General features: G+C 46.7%; 11 protein-coding genes across 11 annotated transcripts; 3 read left to right on the top strand and 8 right to left on the bottom strand.

The window, feature by feature from the left end:
• Window positions 1–44: 44 nt before the first annotated feature.
• On the top strand, window positions 45–623 carry FPRO_11575 (uncharacterized protein; the record flags this gene model as incomplete). Its single annotated transcript, XM_031221066.1, has 1 exon — window positions 45–623. The coding sequence occupies one exon, from the start codon at window positions 45–47 to the stop codon at window positions 621–623; it is 579 nt and encodes a 192-aa protein (XP_031086662.1).
• Window positions 624–1,111: 488 nt separating this feature from the next.
• FPRO_11574 (uncharacterized protein) lies at window positions 1,112–3,826 on the bottom strand (the record flags this gene model as incomplete). Its single annotated transcript, XM_031221065.1, has 1 exon — window positions 1,112–3,826. The coding sequence occupies one exon, from the start codon at window positions 3,824–3,826 to the stop codon at window positions 1,112–1,114; it is 2,715 nt and encodes a 904-aa protein (XP_031086661.1).
• A 319-nt stretch (window positions 3,827–4,145) lies between these two features.
• On the bottom strand, window positions 4,146–4,896 carry FPRO_11573 (uncharacterized protein; the record flags this gene model as incomplete). Its single annotated transcript, XM_031221064.1, has 4 exons — window positions 4,146–4,213; window positions 4,285–4,410; window positions 4,471–4,685; window positions 4,739–4,896. The coding sequence occupies 4 exons, from the start codon at window positions 4,894–4,896 to the stop codon at window positions 4,146–4,148; spliced, it is 567 nt and encodes a 188-aa protein (XP_031086660.1).
• A 3,645-nt stretch (window positions 4,897–8,541) lies between these two features.
• On the top strand, window positions 8,542–9,592 carry FPRO_11572 (uncharacterized protein; the record flags this gene model as incomplete). Its single annotated transcript, XM_031221063.1, has 2 exons — window positions 8,542–9,379; window positions 9,432–9,592. The coding sequence occupies 2 exons, from the start codon at window positions 8,542–8,544 to the stop codon at window positions 9,590–9,592; spliced, it is 999 nt and encodes a 332-aa protein (XP_031086659.1).
• A 340-nt stretch (window positions 9,593–9,932) lies between these two features.
• On the bottom strand, window positions 9,933–11,155 carry FPRO_11571 (uncharacterized protein; the record flags this gene model as incomplete). The annotated part of the gene is made up of 2 exons (XM_031221062.1): window positions 9,933–10,356; window positions 10,410–11,155. 2 exons carry the CDS (start codon window positions 11,153–11,155, stop codon window positions 9,933–9,935), a joined length of 1,170 nt encoding a protein of 389 aa, XP_031086658.1.
• Window positions 11,156–11,610: 455 nt separating this feature from the next.
• Window positions 11,611–11,931, bottom strand: FPRO_11570 (uncharacterized protein; the record flags this gene model as incomplete). The annotated part of the gene is made up of 2 exons (XM_031221061.1): window positions 11,611–11,642; window positions 11,700–11,931. The coding sequence occupies 2 exons, from the start codon at window positions 11,929–11,931 to the stop codon at window positions 11,611–11,613; spliced, it is 264 nt and encodes an 87-aa protein (XP_031086657.1).
• An 832-nt stretch (window positions 11,932–12,763) lies between these two features.
• On the bottom strand, window positions 12,764–13,663 carry FPRO_11569 (uncharacterized protein; the record flags this gene model as incomplete). The annotated part of the gene is made up of 1 exon (XM_031221060.1): window positions 12,764–13,663. One exon carries the CDS (start codon window positions 13,661–13,663, stop codon window positions 12,764–12,766), a length of 900 nt encoding a protein of 299 aa, XP_031086656.1.
• A 1,287-nt stretch (window positions 13,664–14,950) lies between these two features.
• On the bottom strand, window positions 14,951–15,346 carry FPRO_11568 (uncharacterized protein; the record flags this gene model as incomplete). The annotated part of the gene is made up of 1 exon (XM_031221058.1): window positions 14,951–15,346. One exon carries the CDS (start codon window positions 15,344–15,346, stop codon window positions 14,951–14,953), a length of 396 nt encoding a protein of 131 aa, XP_031086655.1.
• Window positions 15,347–15,466: 120 nt separating this feature from the next.
• On the top strand, window positions 15,467–17,227 carry FPRO_11567 (uncharacterized protein; the record flags this gene model as incomplete). The annotated part of the gene is made up of 4 exons (XM_031221057.1): window positions 15,467–15,502; window positions 16,441–16,519; window positions 16,572–16,655; window positions 16,707–17,227. The coding sequence occupies 4 exons, from the start codon at window positions 15,467–15,469 to the stop codon at window positions 17,225–17,227; spliced, it is 720 nt and encodes a 239-aa protein (XP_031086654.1).
• A 435-nt stretch (window positions 17,228–17,662) lies between these two features.
• FPRO_11566 (uncharacterized protein) lies at window positions 17,663–18,161 on the bottom strand (the record flags this gene model as incomplete). The annotated part of the gene is made up of 2 exons (XM_031221056.1): window positions 17,663–18,053; window positions 18,106–18,161. The coding sequence occupies 2 exons, from the start codon at window positions 18,159–18,161 to the stop codon at window positions 17,663–17,665; spliced, it is 447 nt and encodes a 148-aa protein (XP_031086653.1).
• A 998-nt stretch (window positions 18,162–19,159) lies between these two features.
• FPRO_11565 (uncharacterized protein) lies at window positions 19,160–19,942 on the bottom strand (the record flags this gene model as incomplete). Its single annotated transcript, XM_031221055.1, has 1 exon — window positions 19,160–19,942. The coding sequence occupies one exon, from the start codon at window positions 19,940–19,942 to the stop codon at window positions 19,160–19,162; it is 783 nt and encodes a 260-aa protein (XP_031086652.1).
• Between the last annotated feature and the right edge of the window lie 1,909 nt (window positions 19,943–21,851).

Here is a 21,851-nt window from a genome sequence, read left to right as displayed (position 1 = left end):
ATCTCTTGAAGACACAACTTCCACCAGCAACTCACGTCTCCGAGATGCAGTGTGATAGCACAAGTTTGGACTGCCTGATTGTCCTCATTCGTCACATCCAACTTCACATGCATCAGCATTATCCTTCCCCAGACCACTCGGCTATGGAGGCTCGCAATCCCATTCTTTTCCTGGCCTGGTTTGACTTTGACCGGGACGTGACAGTCGCTTGGATAGAGGTCAAGCAAAATATTTGGAAACCTCTTGGTCCCGCCAGCTCAGACGATCCCAAGCTCCAGTTCGAGAATCTTTGCAACTGTGACCTGGTGTGGGAGGCCTCCTGGGGTCGTGGTGAGTTCAAGCTACTCAGAGCGATCTTGGACAAAGCCGCCGGCGAACCCTGGGACATTCGACCACAAGTGGCGGAGCAGATGTCCACCAACGTTCTTCCGTTCGATCCACGAGAAAGGTCGGATGTTTCCTTCAACGAATACATCTCTACATTCCTCAAGCAAAGACAGGCAACAGACGGCTCCCAGACAATGAACCTTTGTGCAAGACCGAATATCATGCAAGTCAAGTACACCAGACGCAAAGAATTCACACCTGTGATACGAGGAAAGCGGAAAGCGGTCACCTTGTAGAGGATGAGGTCGATGTCAGTGGGATCAAACATCTCAGTTTTGATGTGGAGGAGGATAGAATAGAGCCACCTAGAGAATGAGTGGTATATTTAACGATAGAATTTCAGACTGTTCGCTATGTTGAGCTCGCGATTGCGTTGTAGTCAGACTCACACAAAATTAATTCCTCGCTCTGGTGTGGTGATTGTTGGTAAATCTGACTTAGGAATGATACAGCGTAACACTTAATATCTGCAATGGGCATGAGAATTCCATGACATATTTTGACAATCAATATGTCAATAACACGAAAGGCTATGGCACGGAGGAAGATAATTGGTCCACTCGGGCATAATTGCCGAGCTTGATGATTCAATGCAATAGTTATGAATGTGAGGGCTCAAAGTCTATCTCGCCCACCGAAGTCAAACAGGCTAATGCAATAGAATGAGTGGTTGGACAAATTGCATGTAAAATCATTTAAAACTCTGTGTCGTAGTACCTGTGCACTAGATTGCACCTGATACGGCTTCTGCATTCTCATGTTCCTCCTCACTATCATCCTCCTCCGATTCATTAGGTACGGAGAACAGTCTGTTAGGACCACTGGGATGAGGTATAATTTTGAAACGATACGTTTCCCTCTCGGTTCTGGTAGTTTCATGGATGCACTGGGTATCAGAGTCATGTATCACAGCGCAGCAATGCCCGTCCAAGTCAGCCGGCCTGTGTCTTTTCGAAACGTGACGTCCATCTTCCATAGTCCAACCTCCGTTACGTTTCAATAGATCAGCTGCAACATAGAAACTTCCCTTCGTTGCAAGTCTTATAGCCTGAACAAATTGGTCACGACCGGGTCCTGTAATGAGAGCACCATGGTAGATCAAAAGTTCCAGCATATTAACCCTTCCATATTCTGCTGCACCTTCTAGTGACGTCCTCCCATGAGACTGGGCACCTCGGGCGTTTACAAGAGCTCCATGGTTCAGAAGCTCACGCGCTATGCCAAGGTGTCCCTCTATAGCAGCGAGCTGCAAGGCGGTCGCACCAGAATTGTTTGCTGGTGCAGCGTTCACGTTTGCTCCGCCGTGGAGAAGACAATTCACGAGTTCCAGATTGCCAGCTTCAACTGAAAGCTGGAGTGGGGAACGACTCTGCCCATATTCATTCAACCCATACTCGTTGATATCCGCCCCAGCATTTAACAAACACTGGACTATCTCTTTGTTTCCTCGTTCTACCGCAGTGCATAAAGCAGTTGGAGACCCAGAAGTAGTTGGAAGGAAGTTATCAAGTCGTTGTTGGTATCTGGCTAACAGCTCCAAATGAGGACGACTTTGATTATCAGCAATGGTGATCCAGGTAAGTGGATCGGCTTTGTAACCTTGACGTAAAAGCTCTTCAAAGCATGAGATGTTCGAGCCCAGGGAAGCAAGTGCTAAGGGACTTCCATAAACACATTCACAAGAACGTCCAGGATAGCGCCAGAACAATGGTTCATCATACCAAGATACAACGCCAGTGATAGTTTTTTTGAACTCCGAATGAACGGGAAGTAGTGCAGAATTGGCCTCCTTAGCTTCTGGGAAATACTGAATGAGATGTTGCAAACAGTCTAGACGTCCGGACATGGCAACCAAACCAACAGCTGTGCCTTCGAAAACGTGATATTCTGATTGTGTAGGGCGATTCGTGAGAATAAGTTCAATGAGGGACAGGCTTTGGGTTTGAGCCGCTGCGCATAATGAGCCCGGGTCGTAATAGCTCTTATATGCCGTGGTGACTGATGAAGATACGCCACAGCGTAAACATGCAATTGCAGCTTCGAGAGATGACACTCCACGCTTATCCATATCTTCCCAGCCTGGATGGTAGCGTAGAACAAGGGACAACAGATCCCGGTCCCGAGAACGAATCACTGAAACGATTTCTCCTGCATAGCGTTTCGCTCCATGACTCAATAAAATCTGAACAGCCTGTAATCGTCGTTTGACCTGAAAGGATCGGGTAGAATCGTAGAACTCCGTAACACTATCAATAACAATTTGAAGCGCACTCTTTCCCCGCTTGTTTTGCACATTTGCGCTGCTGCCATGGGTTAACGCGGCGAGGATCGTGTCGGCGGGAGCACTCTTCGCTAAGTAGTATGTCTCACCCCCGGTCAGCCGAGCACCGTTCTCAATCAAGGTCCTGAGGTAATAGAATTGGGGTTGCTCAGAGGTTGCCCAGAGTGGGCGCCTTGCACATGTGTGCAATAGCGTCTCGAACACACTAGGCGATGATTTCCTTTTGAAACGGTCCATCAAGTCATGGCAAACCCTGACGCACTCAGGGAGGTCTGCTGGGGGGATAGCCTCATTCACATCTGCTCCCTCGTTTAAAAGAAACTGCAAAATGTCTCCATGCTCAAGGTAGGCAGCAAGAAAAAGGAGAGCGGGTGAATACCCCCCATAAAGGCGTAAAAGAAGCCTGCATGTACTTAAATGACCAACTGACACAGCCACCTGCACCGGCGTAATACCACGTGGGTTGCGAGTATTCCCAATAGTGGGATCTATCTCATGCAGTCGATTGATGATTGAATCAGCACCTTTCGCGGCGGCAGCAATAAATGTATCTGCTGTGATCAGAGGGGCTTTCAACCTCGACGGATCCATGAAGGCCATTTGATTCAATATCGCTTCTGTAACATCACTGCCAGTTGCGATAGCGGCACTTAATACAGTTTGCTCATACAGTGAACCACGGTTATGGTCGGCTTCCAGTGCTTTAGTCAAGTCGACACCTGTTGTCAAAGGGGAATTGATGAGATCCAGGTCTCGTAGGCTGATTGCTGCATAAAGGACCTCCTCCCATCTGAGTGAGACATCATACCGAATGAGTAGATGGACAATGTCAATTTTAATATCATCGGGCCGGGCAGACTCAAGGGCTAGCTTGAGGGCTGATTTTCCGAAAAAGCCTCTGTAATTTATATCCGCACCGAAATCGAGGAGTAGCTCCAAAAGACGTGCATGACCCATTAAAATTGCGAATTCGATCGGTCGCACACGTCTTTCCCTTCCTGTTGATAGCTCCAATTCTTTCCTCCTCATCTTCTTATTGGGGTCTTGACCAGATTTGAGGAGCCATCTGAGAAGGTCAAAACTCTGGTTCGGGTCGTGTTTCGGGTCTGGAGCCCACTTAATCGCGCATTCAAAAAGTATCTCCAATAGTGCTCCCATAGTGATCTGAACATCAGAAAAGACTTTTAAGTCAATCTGTAGATCCAGGATACCAAGTCCTATAATAAGGTTATGGAACTCTACCCATTCATGACGTGTTCGAAATTGATGATGAAGTCCGTTAGATAATTGGTAGATGATCAACTTCAAATATCGTGGCACGGCGTCCCTTGCCGAACCGTGCAGAAGAATTTGAGTGGTTTGTACGTGTTCACCCTCATACCACTCTGGTACGGTCTTGCCTATATTTGCGGCCATCTCAGAGACGTTTGTAATATGATTGCTTTCGTGACTTTCTTTAGCTATGTCGCTTCTGCTTTCATGAAGCAGGCCGGCCTGCAGTAATCGCGGTATCACATCGATAGGAGGACAGAGATTGCCTCGTTGCTGAAAGTTGAGAGCCACCATAGAAATTCATGTTAGCTGTTGTAGGTATAGCAGATTGAATATCAACTTACGTGTTTGGTATGTGTTCTGGAATTTCATCCAAGGTAGAGACACTGGCCATTCATATTCCATCCGAAGGGATGGGGGAGTGCAGATAGTAAGGCAAGGGTTGACCGGGGATGGCGGAGGGGAGCGAGCTGTGTTGGTTATAATTATTAGCTCACTATTTAGAGGGCTCAACCTGATTTAATTATTACCTTGTGCCATTTGTGTGAAGATATCTTTGGCGCCATGATCGGTAATGGCTTTGCTGATAGCTGACTGTTTGAGACGTCTTCCTGACAGGATGACATCGGTATCCTTTCCTTGAGCTTTACGCTTATTGATTCTGCGATCAATGTACTGCCATGTTGGCTTGTCCATCTTCTTTAGTATTCCCCATGCCTTGAGTTTGAACTGGAGTTGGAAGGACCTAAACGAAAGTCAGCGGAATAGCAAGCAATCCACCCCCATATCGATACTGACGTTACGGTAAATCCCATACACGAGAGGAAGCTGACGAGTTCTTTCAATGACATGTTGCGCACGAGGAATTGATATCGGATAATCTCCTTGTACTGGAGCCATTGTTCCTCGTGTATTGAAGGGCGGGGGCCCATCAGCTGAGACTTTTGAAGATTCATACTTGAAAGAATCCAAATTGAAAAAAGTTAGGGACAATTTACAAAAGAATGGATCGGGATTTTGCTTTGCAGAGATGAAGGTGTTGGGATTGAGGATCAGAAAGATGCCTCAGGGACCTGTCCCTAATTTGTATGCGGTGAGGCTCTGGAAGCTATGATATGATTGGCCGCAGCCGAAATCTGGAGTGGCTTGCCAAGTTTGCGCGTAAGAAAGGGTGACAAGGGGTTTATGCAAGTACTAAAAGCGGTCGCGTTCCGAATGATCCACTCTCCTGGCCATGAGTGGTTCTTTCAAGCCCCAGCAACTTGTGATTCGTCACGTCCGAAATCTGGATGGCTGTGCTGGTTTCTCTAGGCGCTTGTCTAGGTTGCTGTTGATCCTTGTGGTCGCAGATTCTGACCCTGTTATTGGCCGTGTCCGAAATATGAGCCCCACCGTCAATGATCATGGACGGTATCAGTCAAACTGACATTAAGTTATTGGCCGTTGCCGAAATCTGAATTGCTTCCTTCTATGGGTCATGCATAGAAGTGCATGGGGTGCAGTGATCTACGAAAAACTTTGTGATTCTTACCTATAGCTAGAGGTATAAAAATCCTCTTCGGTCTTGGTCTGTAAAAGATTAGGAGCTGAGTGACATTGTGACAACAGTGCATATCTCTCTCACAACTTTTTGCGTCACAAAAAAATACCCCCTCATTGTTCTTCGACTGAAAGAATTCCCAACCACGACTTGCCATGAACGTTGAAGCAATTATCGCTATCGTGACCTTAGTCGTTGCAATTCCCCCAACCGCCTACATCGTTTGCAAGTGGTACGATAGACAACAACGCAATTCTTCATGTAATAACCCCATCCAAACTTTCTGCAGACACCAACTCTCTCCTCCTGGATTATTAGGCTAACTCCCTGACTAGCGGTAGAACAATTCTACTCAGATGTAAACACCAGACCACGCAGACACAACTCGCAAATCCTTTTCTCGATATCAGAACGTACCGTCACTTTTGACCTCAGAGTTGAGAATGTGGGGTTTAAAAACCAGAAGCATCGCGTAGCTGGACCTTCGGATTGGGACGAATGAAATTTCTTTATGAATTTGTTGAAGAGTTCGCCGACATATTTGACTAAATCATTTTGATTTATTAGCCACCTTTATCTACAGCGGAGACCTTGTTAGTCTCCTAGAACTTGTGATTAAGGATAAGCTAATATTAAGAAGGCGCAAATCAATAGAGGATCAGGCGTGAGTATCAGACATTGCACCTTGGTCCACTAACTACGATGACAAGAAATAACTTTTTGCTCTCCCATGGCACAAAAGATGGTAACCGCTTGGTGTTTGATCAGCGTCTTCATATTGTCTCCGCTTAGTGATATGTGGTTTGACTTACTCAGCCCTTCCTTCTCATTCTCGCAAGCCTCAGTGATCTCCTTACCAGCCTCATTCTCCGGCACCGGGATATCAGTATGGCTCTCAACCTTGCGAAGAGAAATATAGACAAAGAACTATTCAGACTTTCGATTTCCCATCAGATAGTACTGTTTGCTTCCGCCACTCCTCAAAGTCAGCTGCCACGAAGGTCGTTCCAGTGTACAATCCTCTGATCGTGAAAGCAGATACCAACACCCAGAGTAAGGCAACTTTCGCAGCAGAAATCTATCGATATCCATTAGTCCAGATTTACCTTTGAACGGGGACCCTTATCAGAACTCGCTGTCCCCATAGATTTGAAGAATGGCGATGGAAGCTCATTCCCAAAAAACATTGCTGCATTAGCCCAGACGCCAAGGGGAAACGTAAGTGCCCAGGAACCTAGCTTGAACGGAATTCGCCCCCGAGCCAGGCATGATATACCAATGACTAGCCAAGAAAGTCTATAAGACCACAGGAAAGGCTTGTGAACCAGCCCAAGACATAAAGGTGGGTACCATCTCGTGTACCTTGCTCGCCAAGTATGTTTAATTTTTCAATAGCCGTTGCGGCTACCTTTCCTAACTTCAGTACTGCAAAAGCACCTCGACCAAGTCGAGCTACTGGTATTAAGCAAGAAGCGACGAAATCTCGATGAATGAGGTCGCCTAACAAACTCCATACCTTTAGCATTTTGTTTTTGATGGACTTGCACAGATTGCATCTCGGCACTTAGCTTGGAGGCCCACTCCAAAAGGCTTCTTCGGTGGTTTGTCGCGTCTTTTCGCTCTATTGCCTGTAGCTGCTGTTCTTTATGGTTACATTAAGCCTTTATTAGTTGGATGTCTCCTTGAATATTTTCTGCCTTTACTCAGATGTCTTTAACATAGCTGTAAAGCTCGGACTGGAAGGAATAAGAGGTAACGACCAGGGTCGGCAAGCGACGATAACGTTTCACTGGCAGCAGGTAATAACTGCAATATAAATATAGAAGATTAAGCTTTTAAGGCAAGGTAAATCGTTTAACATAACTTAATATTTAGTAAATTGTATATATAATAAGCTAAAATCATATAAAAGCTCAATAATTAATTAAAAGTAGAAAGTAAAGTTTATAAAAAACTACTCAAGTTAATAAAGCATTAAGGAAGTAGCAGTAATATCTGAATATTAAAGATATTACCTAAATAAAACCATAAACTAATAGAGTGATATTAAGGTTTAATTAAATATATATATCAACTATACGTATAAACTATTTAATAATCTATAGAAATAAAGCTAGCCTTAAAGTAATGCTTTTTGCCCTTTAGTCTTTATCTAGATAATTTAACTTAGCAGTAAAAGTAATAATACTTTAGAAGTTATAGGCAGTGTTCTTAAGCTAGTGTAGCCTTTTGCGATTATTATCAGTTCAAATGGCCTGGAACCCGACAATTATGCTATCTAGCTCCTTGACTGCGGCGACTGACTTAACCTTGCTAGTTGGATGTTTGGAGGCCACGAGCTTGGAGAGTTCCATGAAGTGAACATCGATTTTGCGACAGTCAAGTTTGTGCGGACGCAGATAAAAATGCAAGAGGGGGATCAACTGCGGTCAGACCTTAGCAGCCTGATCAGAGGCCTCACGCAATGCCGCATGGAGCTGCAGGTTTTGAGTGGGTACAAGGATGGGAAGGCAGATTTTGGATGCTCAGCCTCTACAAACTGTCAGTCAGGCGCAAATGCATGTCGGTCGTTCTAGAAATTAAGTCTCAAATGGAGATGTTAAATATATTATCAGGCCTGGAACGGTAAATGAGATTTTGACACAGGTCGGCCGGCTACTATTTTGGCATATTGGTCTTGAGCGCAATTTCTTTGAATGTTGACACATCCATATGGGCTATAGACATCGACAGGCTGTGGGGATCTGGACACAGTAATTGGCCTGGGCCACCAGAACAAGCCTCTTTCAGTATGGAAATGTACAAATGGAAATTCACAGCCTTGTCATATGATCCAACAGCGTTAGGAATTGATCATTTTACTGTTGGTCACGTAAACAGGCCTTAGCAGCCTGATTTCGAATTGAAGTACGTATAAAAAGCTCACAATGCCTCCAACCTAGAACTCTTCTTACTGGTTTACTTGCACTTCTTTCCAAAATACCACTATAAAGCTTTAAATTCAAACTCTTGAGGTCCCTTTAAACAAGTCACACGAAACCATTTGATAGTCTTTGGCACAATGCCTCAGCTTTTCGTCCCCAATACCGACCAAGAGGATAATTTCTCATTTGATCACACGCCATCGTATTTATTCAGACTTTATACACCAAATTCGGCTGGCTCAACTGATATCAGCCATGTCGCGTCACCGGCCTGGGTTGAAGGCTCTTCGCAAAAGGATGCTAAGGGCTTCGACTGCGACATGGACCTTCTCCAGCTTCCTTCAGATCAGGCCGCAAAAAGATTAAGCGCACATCTCGAATGGAAATGCCAATACCGGAGTCCGTGTAATCTCATGTCTTGGTCCTCTTCTCTTCTGTTTCTCCTCCAATATGGCTTATTCCGACATACAACCGACTTTGAGAGACCTGCGTTATCCGATATCCACTTGATCATGATCGACACGCGCAACTTTCCCAGGCAAACCTTTCTTCGGGACCTTGATGCCATGAATAATTTCGAAAGGCATTGCTCTCAGCTCGATGCCCGCAGAAAAGGTCGACTTGGACACTGGTATTTCGGGGAATATCTCACGCAGGGCAACCTGGATATTCATGGAAAGTGCAGTCAGGTGTCTATACAGCAACTCATCGATTGCAGACTTTTTGAGCTATGCCCCGATCTGAATAAACCATATAACAACTGGGGAAAGTGGCCAATGTCAGTGCGTAGCATCCGGGGCCAATTGGAGTTCTCAAAGGCCGTAAGTCAGAAGAAACTTCGAATTGCAATGGCCATGGCTCAAGTCGGAGTTACGGACCAGTTTGTTGTCCCATTTTCGCTCATGCTCTTAGCGCTACATGGGACACAACCAGATAAGCATATCGTTGTGGACTCCTTTCGTGCGATGTTTACCAGTAAGTCATTGGCAAGAATACTTCAACGCTATCCGCTGATATGGTCCTACAGAAATTGAACTAAGCTTGGGTGATGTCAAATACGACTTACGATCTGGCCAGATGGTAGAACTGGATCTTTTTGAAGAACTGATGGAGTCTGTCATGACACGCCCACCGGACAGCGCGTTGGCGGAGATTAAAGAGCGTATGGAGAGGCTTTTGAGCAACTGACATATCAACATGGGCAGCTTCACTCCTTGATATGCTACTAGTAACAGTGTTCTCCAGGGAGGCCAAGATCGCTCTAAGAAGACACTTAGCCACAACGCATTGTCAACCGGAAACAGGTTCATTCCCAAGGCTGACTGCCTTCTTGTTCGGGGGGTGGAATCAAACTCCGATGTATCTTGGACGACTTTTTACCTTTTTGACATTATTCTCTTTTTAAGTCAATGATTTGTTACTCTCAATCTTGTTTGCAAGTAGTCAAGAGCCTTCTCCCTGTAGACAGTTGAAATTTATTCCCTGGAAAATAAACTCCTGAGCTTGATCAAAATCTGGATTGTATGTTCTATGACTGTACAAAGCGGTCTACCAGGCTGAAAGGAACCATTTGCCCAATATCTCCCACGCGCATAGAGGGATATGAGCATATTGGTGTCGACCACGATAAAAACATCAAAACCCATACATACCCTACTACCCGACGTACTGATATCGGAATATGAACGTGGGTAGTCATGGCCTGCACGGCATCTTCGAACGCAATTCCCACGGCCTGTAGAACATAGAACCATTCACTGGCAAACGTCTCATCGGCAGCAAATGAATACAAATGACCTATGCAGTGATGCAACAGACCAGACGCTAAGAAAGTAAGAAAAAGGCGTGTATATCGCGAGAGCAGAGTACCACGACGGAGGCAAAGGAGTCTATCCGGAACAAAATCTCCCAAACCAGTGAATGTCTTGCGATAGAGCTGATGCCAAAACTTTCTTCAAAATATTTTAGCATATACCCATGCTGACTCGGTAGATAAATCACTTACCCCCAGAAACCACGAACAGTGTAACATGCGCTTATTGACCCATTGAGATGCGGCCAGTCTTCTGGCTGGCTTAAGCCAATTGAGAGAGATACGACAGCTGCGCAAGCATGATTAAGTCGATTGCAGACGTATGTTACCAGCCAGTACCCGAGTGTGCCGAATAATCGAAACGCTAGGTCCTCTGGTGATAGGTTCGATAACTTGAAAAGCGTCTGTTTTTCTCTCGTGATCAGATGATTCTCTGGAGGTGGTGCACTCAATGCCGCATCCATAATCAAATACATCACGAGAACCTCGGCTACTTTGGCACACAGGAGACGAGCTCGTGTTATTGTCTTTCGGCTCTTCATTGAGATCTCGCCTCGTACCCCAACGCGCCGCAGGTTGAAATACATGCATGTGCCCCGAAAAAGAAGCGTTGTAGTGCCGACATAGTCATGGCCATCCTTTTCTCTCTTTGTGAGTAAATCTGCGGTATGAATTTGCGAAATGAGGATCTGCTCCGTGCTGTTCATAAAGAAACCCCAGCTAAGGAGACAGATATTGGATTTCTGGGCGGGAGTAATAGACGTATCCGCGACCGCTGCGTAGAAGGCGCATTGGAGGCAGGCCAGCGCTATAATCGCTCCAACACGAAGGAGAGTACCATCTTTTGGCACAAACACGAGTGTCGCAGCAAAGGTAAGTAAAAGGACGCACCATACGCTAACTACGCCAACAAATGAGTATTCGTCAGCGTGGTCCATTTCAGTTGATACAGCCAATGCAAAATGACTTCGCGTGGGTTTCTTAGAAATGCTGCATGAGATTGATTGAAAGCCAAGGGAATTTGAGAAATAAAACTTGGGCGGAGCGGTGGCGTTTTAATCCGGAGGATTTTATTAGTCTGACTTTGATCTAGCCTACTTTGTCTAGTCCTAGAAACATGTCAGCATTAAGTTGACCTTTTGGCCAGGATATCTAAATACAACTTGTAAGAGCATATAGGCACGGTAGGTCTCCTCATAGTCCTTATAGTCAGCAATCAAGGTTTAACTAGTTCGAGATGTACAGGGTAATATAGTAGAGAATTATCACGCCTCTTACGCCTTTGATCAATGACCTTCTCTCAAGACGAAGTTTAGCTAAATATTTTATTGGCCCTGATTCATTTTATCAGACATAGAGTAATTTCCAGCTTCCTCTTCTATTTAGGTCCACTTTAACAGCAGCCTCCAGCCTGGCAAGCGGGCTCTGTTGGATTTTCTATTAGTGTCTGTTCATTGTCATTCGACAGCACAAGAAACTTACTGGCACCCTTTGAGCAAGCAGCACCTCCGATGAAGGGGCAGGACAAGTTGTATTGTTGTATGCATCGAGCACAGCCGTTGGGGCCCTCGATGTAGCAGCGCTTAACAAGATTGCCATTGGCAGCCTCCCGCGCTAGGATGCTACGAACATCCTCGGCCGGGGATGTAGGAGCCGCACCGGCAAAAGAAGCGAGAGCCGCGAAGGCTATAAAGATAGAGCTGGTGAAGTGCATGACGAGGGTTTGGTGAGTAGTTAAGAAGCTGGAGATGTTTGTGGGTAGTTCGGATGATCTTTCACAACTGCAGAGATATTCGAGCCTTTTTAAACTCGAAATCAGAACCCATTGTCAAGCAAGCTCATTCCTTCAAGACTATGCAAGTATCTATCGCTCGGTAGAAATACGTCCGAAGGAAGGTCAGATGACTCAGGAGATTATGTCTGGGGGCTGTAGACTTCGGACTGGCGTAGGGCATATTCTTCGATTTGTCTATCCTACACAATATGCAAAGCAAATACGGCGTAGGATACATATGATGGATTGGACACCTTGATACCAAGAGAGGTTTTGTGGATATAGGGCCAGGGATACCAGTGCTCAAATAGGCAGTTCCTCCAGTACAAATCATAAAAAAGCGTCAGCCGGCTTTCCGCACTTCTCATTGGCTTTGAGCCCGGCTTTGAGTTGCGGTGTTTGGCTGTGTAAGCGAGCCAAGCGCCAAGACTCTATTCTATCCGCGGACTTCCCTTTCAACGGCTATTCGGGATAACGATGCTCGAGGAAGCATTTGGGATTTACATGATGATGTACAGTTGAAATCGTCTAAACATTTAAGAAAACAGTCTCCAAGATGCAGAGGGAGGTTTTGGGCTGTTTTATTATTGTATGCACCTACTTATATCTCTCGGGGCATCAGTCTTGTATATCTATCAGATGTATATTTGTATATCGTCTTTCCTGTTTGTGATTAGCAGTTTGTTTTGCAATGGATTATTTATAGACGCAAGTTCAAACAATGTTGTATAATGTTGAAATCAATACAGAGGCTAACTACTCTTTCTTTCATCTAGTCATCGTCTTCATCCCCCGACTCATCGCCAGAGTCACTATCAACATCATTGTCACCTCCGACTGCTCCTCCTGTTCCAGCTCCCTCATCACCGCTATCCTCATCATCACTGCCTCCGTCCAGAAACGCATTGGGTACTGTCGCCACAGCGCTTCCAGAGTCGCCTACTGGAGCGAGTGCCTTAGCTGCAACGGCATCAAAGCCGGCTGTTTTGGCTTGCGCCAGACGCGCAGTGAAAGGCCCGAAGCCCCTCTCATGGAAGCCAAGGAACGCACCAGGGTTTGAGGGATCTCCCCTTGGAGGCCTCTCGGACAGCGCCCAGCCCATAACCGCGTTACCAACAGCAGCTTCGGGACCGAGGCCGAGTGTACTGTCGAGACAGTTCTCACAAAGGAACGTGTACAGCAATGATGTCTTGTTGACTGAGACTCCATCTGGTATCGGCCTTACTTTGAAGTTTCCTTTGACTTCCGCTGGGTTGTCCTCATCGATCGCTTGTCGAAATGAGGCCATGACCCCTCCTTTTCCGTCAGGCCATGCAGCGAGGATGAAGTTTCCTTCCATATCTCCCGTCAAACCAGCCGCTCCCCATCCTTCACCGTTGGCTAACGGAAATTGTAGTTGTCCGATGAAGGACCCGGCTGTTCCGTTTGCAGGTGCGGTGTCGGGCAAGGCGAGGGCAAATGTGAAGGAGGTTCGGACACCGAAGAAGCGCTCCATTGTGAGACCCGTTACTTGGTCGACGAAAGGTTCGGAGACTTGGTCTGTTGAGGATGTAGGCTCGTCATCGGCTAGAGCGAGTGCTGGAAGGAGGAGACTGGTGGCGAGGATTCGATGAGGATTGATGTGTCTTTGACGTGTTGTTTGTCGGTTGTGGACGTTTCGAAGAAGAGGCATTTTGGGGAAGTCTTCGTACTGGGTATCAAGAAATGAACTTTTGAATGATGCAGATAATGTTGCTGGATGAATACTGAGTATGAGATGATGAAAGTGCGCAAGACGACAGAAGACAGTTCAAGACTTACTTATAGTCTTCACTTCAGTGAAGCCAAGAAATACAAGAATAGTCTCAAACCTTTGAACCTCGAGAGGGGCCAAAAGCCAGGCCTCTCCCACCCACCTGATTTCTAATTCCAGCACGCGACTGTTTCGCGTCCCCATCTGTACTCAATAAAAACTCGCTTAAACACTCAAGAACCCATCTCGTCTGAAGCTCTTCTGTTTCCAGCGCACAGCTCCGTCTCATCGCCACTGAAACTGTTCTGTTTCTACTATTAATAGGAACCGTTTGAAGCTTAGAAACTTGGTTGCAATTGACTAAAGGTTATTGGCTCGAAAACTAAAGACGAAACGATGCGAAACGTTGATTTAGCCTGTTTGTGTTGACGTCGTCGCTTAAGTGAGGATGAAACGTTTTGAGCCAGAGGTTTGGGTTTCGACCGTCCCCGCAATGATCTTGGCAGAATGCCGACAACCGTTCTGTGAATAGCATTTTCGATTAGCCTTATACTCTCAGTAAAGTGTTAGGAAGTAGAACTAAGCTTGAGATGATGGGTGAATGGCTGGCTATATCCAGGCTTTCTAGATCTTGGGTCCATGGCATGCAGGGTGTCGCGTAGGCTACTTTCTGGCAGCAAATAACTCCACTGCGTTACATTGCTCTCAATATAATTCCATATCTCGCTTTTATCACCCTAGCGTAGATTCATGGGCAGAAACATGGACAGGCCAGTGACTTGAAGTCTCGAAATCTTGATGGGGAACCTGAGATGTCAAGCCTATGCTGTGTTGTCTCACCTTGCATATTCTCAAACACTTCTAGGAGATAAGTCCGGAGTCTTTCAATTATTTCGCTCACTAAATTACCCAAAAGACAGATCAAACCATAGTGACAAACAATAATGAATGTACCACGAACAAGGCAATAGTGACGTCCAGCTGATGTCCATCAATTCATGTACTTAACCCCGATCCAGATGTATGCCCACCACCGTCCTTATCTTGTGTCCTTTTCGTGTTACCGGAAGTGCAGCGTATTTCCGTTGGTTCTCTGTACATGAACTCACCCAATGATAGCGTCGACAAAAGGGGGGCCCGTAGAGAACGGCGGCAGGGGGCCTGAATCACTGGAACAGTCAGCAATATCTTTGAGGAGCATTCATGACCTTACCCATAAGTACTGACTCAAGAACTGTCCATACGTCCATCGTCCACGACCACTTCGTACTCCAGGGACCGAAGCCGCGCATCGCGGCAGAATCTTGCTGCAGCTTCATAAGCAAGCAAAAGCATCTCCAAGGCCTCGTCACTCCCTTCGATAAGAACGATCTGTTGAATGCCATCCGCTAAGTCATGTAAACTGACCTTCTGTTGATGGCTGGGTAGCCCGTAGCAGGTTTGCAAAGCCAGGCTCCTGAAATTCCCTTCCTCATCGATGGCGCCAACGAGTCGGAGCGACTGGCCGACTACCAAGAAGGGCCCGGGGAGGCCCATGTGATATAACGTAGGTTCTTGGTCGTCTGCAGGGGTAACCTGGGTCTGGTCGTCGACAGGGGCACTTTGGGTCTCTTCGTCGCTCATCGTGTCGATTTTGTGGTGCGCTTGTGAACGATGGTTGAGATGAGAGCAAGATGAAAAGGTCGGTGCGAAGAGGAAAAGATGCGAGACTCTTAGCTATTGCAAGAAATACTTGCTGGCCATATGGCCCAGCTTTTGGTAACTGACAGCAGTCTTGAGGTGAATTGATGCTGTCTGATTAACTAGTGCACAGATGATTGAATGACCGTCCGCCAGGGCACTGAGTGCGCTAAAGATCAAGGTAAACAACAAAGACAGTGCGCCATAGTCCCCACATTTCTACAGTGAAGGAACAGTGCCTGGAGCCGTCACCAACGGCTGACAGTGAAGTGTCCATGAGCTGTAGGCAGCGTGAAAGAAAGACGAAGACGTGAATTTCCTCGACAGATTAGCAACTGTGTCTATGGATGGGCGTGGCGCATCGAATTCACAATTTGTGCAGGAGAGATCTAACATTTAAGTTTGTCTCGTGTCTGCTGTGTAAGACGATTGGTGGAAAATGACAGGGTCCCGTCACCCAGTTCTGTTGGCCCACTGAGAATCTTCACTGCTGTCAAAGCAATAGAGGCCCTGTAAATTACCTGGTGTCACCGGAACTAGACACCTCACTCTACCTCAACCTTGCAAGACGCGCTGACATCACCCTCAGTCTCGAGTTCACATCGAAATCCTCTCAAGGCCAACTTGCACCCATCAACCAGGCACCGCGATCTGATTTTTGTTCTACTTCAGCCAAGCAAGGCCGAGGTCGGACTTCTCATTCTCTTTTGTTCCACAATCTGATTTTTCCTTGCCTGCAGCCTCATCCTTTGCACAACCATTATTCTTACTCAACGCTTATCATCGACATTTCAACGAGGTGCATCAAGTCAACCCACTCGAAAGTCCGAATCAACTTCAGCTTTTGGAAAGCAATATACATTGTCGTGTGCCTGGGTTAGCCACCAGCGTTTTAAAACGCCAGAGAGACTTTCTGCAACCATAGCGTTCAACAGCACTGAACTCGTAGAGTCAGACGCTTCTCGTCAGAAGACTGTATGAATATTAACAACTTCATTTACCATGTTGCGATAATTTGCTGATACATTCCTGTATAGCCTGAGAAGCCTGTCGCCGAGAGCGACGTCGACTCTACGAAGGTGATGACTCCTGTCGGTGGCGCTGTGATCTTTGAAGGTAAGTGTATATCGATATACTCCAAATGAAAATCTTAGCTGACATTTGGCAGAGGTCAAAATCCCTCACACAGCTGCAATCCTTCCTGAAAGAGAGAAGATTTGGCGGCGCCCTTCCCCCATTCTGTCTTTCAGTAGTAAGACTGCCACGTCCCAAGATGGAAAAGGCTTTTACTGATGAAATGTAGGCAGCGGCCCCTCTTCCAACGATGTGAGAATACGCCTCCATCGCGGTCAGCTTCACCGAAAGCCCATGCCGCCTTTCAGGATGGCGCACACACAGCACCATCTGCTAAGTGAGGCTCAGGATCTCCAGGCTACACAGCACCACCTGGGTGACAAGCAGTCGAAGTCATTTTGGTATATCCTGTCTTTGCGCAATGTGATCGTGGTTGCGGCAGTTGCCTCAATCGTGTTTCTCGTTGCAGCATTTGTCTTCGTTGCCTACATCGCTCCGCCTTTGTTCGAGCTTACCACTCTGGGCAAGCAGACTTCTAGTCATAGAGTCGCGATCCACGAGGCTGTCGCGCGAGGCACACATAGCCTGTGGAAGCCACTTGGACGGCCAGCCAGTCAGTTCACCAGTGCTTCTGAAGCGGCCCTCGCGTGTCTCGTGAATACCGCCTCTGCGCTAGTGGAGTTCACCCATGACATGGCATGCGTTTTGCTGTTTGGCCGTCTCAAGTACCAATTAAGGGAATATGATTGATCCGGGGTTATTTTGTCATGCAGAGAATCTGATTCTCGATTATGTGCGTCTTGCGTGTTTGTCGTTTGAGACGATTGGTGGAAGTTGTGGGCTAGACATGTTATTTGCAGTTGAGACATGTGGCCGAGAGCTGAAATTAGGAGAGAGAACTTGATGAAAATTGAAATGGCTGTCCCCAGTTCGCTTGTGAACTCAGTGAGACATGCGATTATTCGACGAGTTCAGAGTGTTTTGGAATGACCCAGAATCGAATGTCAGAACCCGGAATGCAACATCACAAAGACGAAACAGAAGTCGCTGAAAAGAGCTTCATTTGACCACATGTGGTGAAGTTTCCGAAGTAACTATTGAATATCTGTGGTATAACACTGCCCTAATCCCGAGGAATGTACCACATTGCAAGTATTTGATACCAGGTTAAGGTAGTGTCGAACTTTAGTTCCCCTCATCCTCATTCTCGTCCAAAGGAAACTTCCAGAGACACTCCTCGGGCATCTCCTCGGGGCCACAGCGAGCGGGCATTTCAATGAGCTTGGTCATCTCACGGTCCAGACCGCTCGTGTGGAGAGTGCACTGGGCGATGACTCGCAGACTGTTGCTGATGTCGATCAAAGTTGAGAGCGTCTTGGTGGCAACGGCACGCTTGTGCTCAGCTCGATGGTCCTTCATAGTGTCGGCATCAGATCTATTCGAGTGCGACGCGATAGCGCGACTGGCCATCTCGCGAAGCTGTTGGGTCGAGATCGTAGGCCTCCTTGGTGATAAGGCGATTGTCTCTGGCGTGCTTGATGAAGCGTTCAAGTAGACTGCCCATGCGCCGAGTGCCCTGAGATATCCTTAGCACTCAAAGGACAACAATAAACATGGGTCAAACTAACGCCGTCACAACCCCCATAGTCCTCGCCAAAATCAGCAGAATACTCTTCGCAGACATTGCAAAAAAAGTTCTCTCTGTCGACTGCTCCAAAATTAGCGCAAGCATGACAACGTGAGAGCATATGGATGTGCAACTTACAGCCCTCCTCGTCGATACAAATGTCTGGAAGCTGCTTGAGGCTTGTCTCAATGGGATACCAGTCCATGGCCTTTCTGAGACATGGCTCACAGCTGTAGAGACCAGGACGCCTGAAGTGGTCAGTGACAACACGGGGTTGGGGGCGAATACCAAGAATAGGGACTCACATGGTGTCGGCGGCGATGAAAGAAAGAGATGGAACAAATAGTCGATCTTTGGCAAGGTTAGCAGCTATCCGATGTTATATCGCGCGTTATCGTGCGGCCACGGGAGGAGGCTACTGGAGATACTGACATTGTTATTGTTGAGGCTTGAACTGGAGTTGGAGAAGAGGCAACACGAGAGATCACAAAGCGGGGCCTAAGGAACAGTTGCATGGTCTGTGCGGCACGCAGCGAGGGTGAAAAAAAGCAGAGCAGAATTGGCAATGCCCTCCAAAGGGGGGGGGGGGGGGGGGGGTCTTGTCTTATCTGAGCGGCACCTCACAACCTATACTCCTTCTCGTAATCAGCAACTCTTTTCTCCATTACTCTGTCACCAAAAACAAAGTCAAGCATTTATCAAATCCATGACAACAAATCCATGACAAACGACATCACTCAGAGGAACCTGGACATGTATGATGGATATGTCAAAATGGCTGGGTAACTGGTAGGTAATTCATAAAAAGTTGGTTTATTGAAGGTTAGTTATTGTACATTATGATCTGGAAGAGTTGGGGAGTCACAGTCATCGATATCACAGAAACACGGAAATTCATCGCCGAATGGAAGGACAGAAAAATATCGAGGAATGTGCCTTTGTAGATTATCTATGGTCAAACTAACTAAGAAGTGTTTTAATCCTCAAATAATCTCTTAGCCACTTTTGCCAGGACCTAACACTACGACAATGCAGGTACAAATCAGATGCAGCGTTCATTGCTGATTCCGATATGTAACAGCATTGAAAATCTCTCGCTCTCTCCTCACGGTTGATCGGACAATGAAGTCTAGCAATTGCTCTGTGCCATGAGGAACATCATACTCAATTCCACTGGAAGCTAGATATTTCTCCAGGATCAAATTGGTCGGAATTGTGAACTCGCCGGCTTCACTGCCTTCACCGTAGTGAAGCTCCATGGTGTCAAGTGCATCGCGGATGTTGTGAAGATCAACAGTGGTGACACTGTACACATCAAAGCCACGTTCCTTTGTGACATGTGGAGCAGTCGGTTTAGGGTGGTCATCAACGACCTTGGCGATCTGTAGCATCAGGAAGACCAGGTGCTTCGGATCTTGCAGGTAGTACGAGGACCTTTCGCACAATCTGCGGTCGTAGGGGATTTCAGCTTCAAGGCAAGCTTTGGGGCAGCGAGGAGGACTTTCTTTCGTGCAATCGTTTGTGAAAATCTCAGAGATGGGAGATGTCAGGGGTCCTGAGCACAACTCCATGGTAGAACAAAGACGCTTGAGCGCGTCGACTTCTGGAAGCGGGGGCATCTTCCAAGGCCGTCTGTCATCAGTACGACAGATGACAGCAAACTGGAGAATGAGAATGAGGCTATCAGTGCCATCAAACTCAAAAAAGGGATGCGACATAAGGCGAATGAGTCCGAAAGAGAAAGCGCGACTCCAGATCGGCTCTTCCGTTTCGGCACGAATACCATTGACGTGGGAGAAGAAACACAACGGATCCTTTCCACACTTTCGCATGCACATCTTGAACAGAAAAGCAAACCTTGCTTCTGTGTCCTAGGTGTACATGTTGGCATTCGGGGTCGAGATCAATAGGGCCACACGCGGATCCATGGCGGGCGTGAATGATGATGCAAGGTCAAACTTTACTGTGGAGCAGAAGGGGAGAAATGAATGAGACGACGAGTTGGACGTGTGGGGAGAGGGGAGAGGGGAGAGGGGGGGGGTCGATGATGAGTGCCATGGGCTCGTCCATTTCGGGCGGTGAGGATGAGGACCAGAGTTTGTCGGCAGAAGACGGCGAGGATGAAAGAAAGGAAATATGTGAAAGAAAAAAGAGCTGATGATGTAAATGAAGATGAGGGAGCCTCAATTTGTCCCTTTCCTCTTCTCTCTTCTCTGGTCCCAACCAGGATATTGAATAAGAATTAGACGCGGGAGCCCTGTCGCTGCGGATTGGCCCCTCCAAACTCAAAGCAAGGCTAGCTTCATTCATCTTTCGGGGAAACGCTCCAGTAATATCGGTACTTTTTTGCCTGCCAACTCGTGCCAACCATGCCGCACTACCCCCAGCATACACTTCATTTACCATTCCTACTGTCTTGTTTACCTTGCCAGCCTTGGCTATTTCCCCGTTTCAGTCGCCATCGAAAGATGCACCGTCACGAATTGAAATCGTAAGTGTCTTTCATTGTTGGAAAGTGCAAAGGCATGGGCAGTTGGTTTCAAACATTCATGTCGCACGAGCGATATTTTGTGGGGGAACTTCTATGGTAGCTAGTTGAACAGGATTTTAAAACTACCGTTCATTCGTTCCTCGAGATGCGGTACTTATCCTTCCCGGTCTCTCTCCTCCTTGTCCCTCTGAACTCTCTGCTTCCCTGATCATGTTCGTCTTGTAGTATATGAGGACCTAGCAAGGATCAAATGATATGACCACACTCTGCAGGAAGGAATTGAAGGCAGTTCTCATCAGCTTTAGATCTGGAACTCAACGGCTTACATGGAGAAAGATGTGACCACACTTCTGCTGGGGTAAAGAGGCAGAATCACATCGTGGAATTGGACGCAAGAGTTCAGAATAGTGACGACAACGTCCTCGCTCCTTTACATTGTATGTACTTTATGCCGAGACCCTGGGGTATCCCGAGACTGGCGGTTTTCCGCGAAAGATGAAGTACCAAATTCGACCCGTAGACTCAGCGATTCTCCGCTCCTTAAAGTGCCATGCTTCACAGTAAAAGTCGGCGAGTTTACCTAAATCAGGCCTACCTTCTGGCTTCTCGCTATATGGCCAAAGCTCAACTTAAGAACTTTACTCCTCATAATTTAGATGAACTATCAAATCTGATTGTGGCAGGATGTATGAAGAGAGAGTGGGGGATCTTTGACACTACTCTCTGTCACATTTATCAGTAATCTTATCTATCATCTTGCCTCAGACACGGCGGTCTTTACCTAGCGGTTTCTCATCCTCTGTCATGACTTGAATGGGACCCTACTAACGTGTCATTCGGTTCATGTACAGAGCGGTCGAAGCTTTCAATGGCCAAGAGACTGCGAGTTCGTCGAAAGACGTCTTGGTTTGATAGACAATATGATATCGTAGGAAGCACCGAAGCACTTGGATAGTGTAACCCGTGGCCGGGAATAGTGAGTGATAGTTGAAGTAATCGCAAACAGCAAATTTCTTTCACTTCATTTCCATTTCACAATAATCTTCTGTTCTTCCGGTCTTGGATCCATCAATTGTGATATCTGTACATGTGTTCCTTGCCTCTATTCCGAGTATGGACACAACTTAACCAATGTTCAACCAAATACCTCCTTGAAATCATCTTGAGTTACTTCCAAGTGCCATCCTCTCTTTTCACCATAGTACTACTATATCGTCTGTCCCTCGTCATCATTTGCTTCGTCGACTCCTCGCCGA

The sequence above is a fragment of the Fusarium proliferatum genome (assembly GCF_900067095.1).
Source record: "Fusarium proliferatum ET1 genome assembly, contig: FPRO_scaffold010, whole genome shotgun sequence".
Taxonomy (NCBI): domain Eukaryota; kingdom Fungi; phylum Ascomycota; class Sordariomycetes; order Hypocreales; family Nectriaceae; genus Fusarium; species Fusarium proliferatum.
This window is presented reverse-complemented; position numbering and strand designations above follow the sequence as displayed.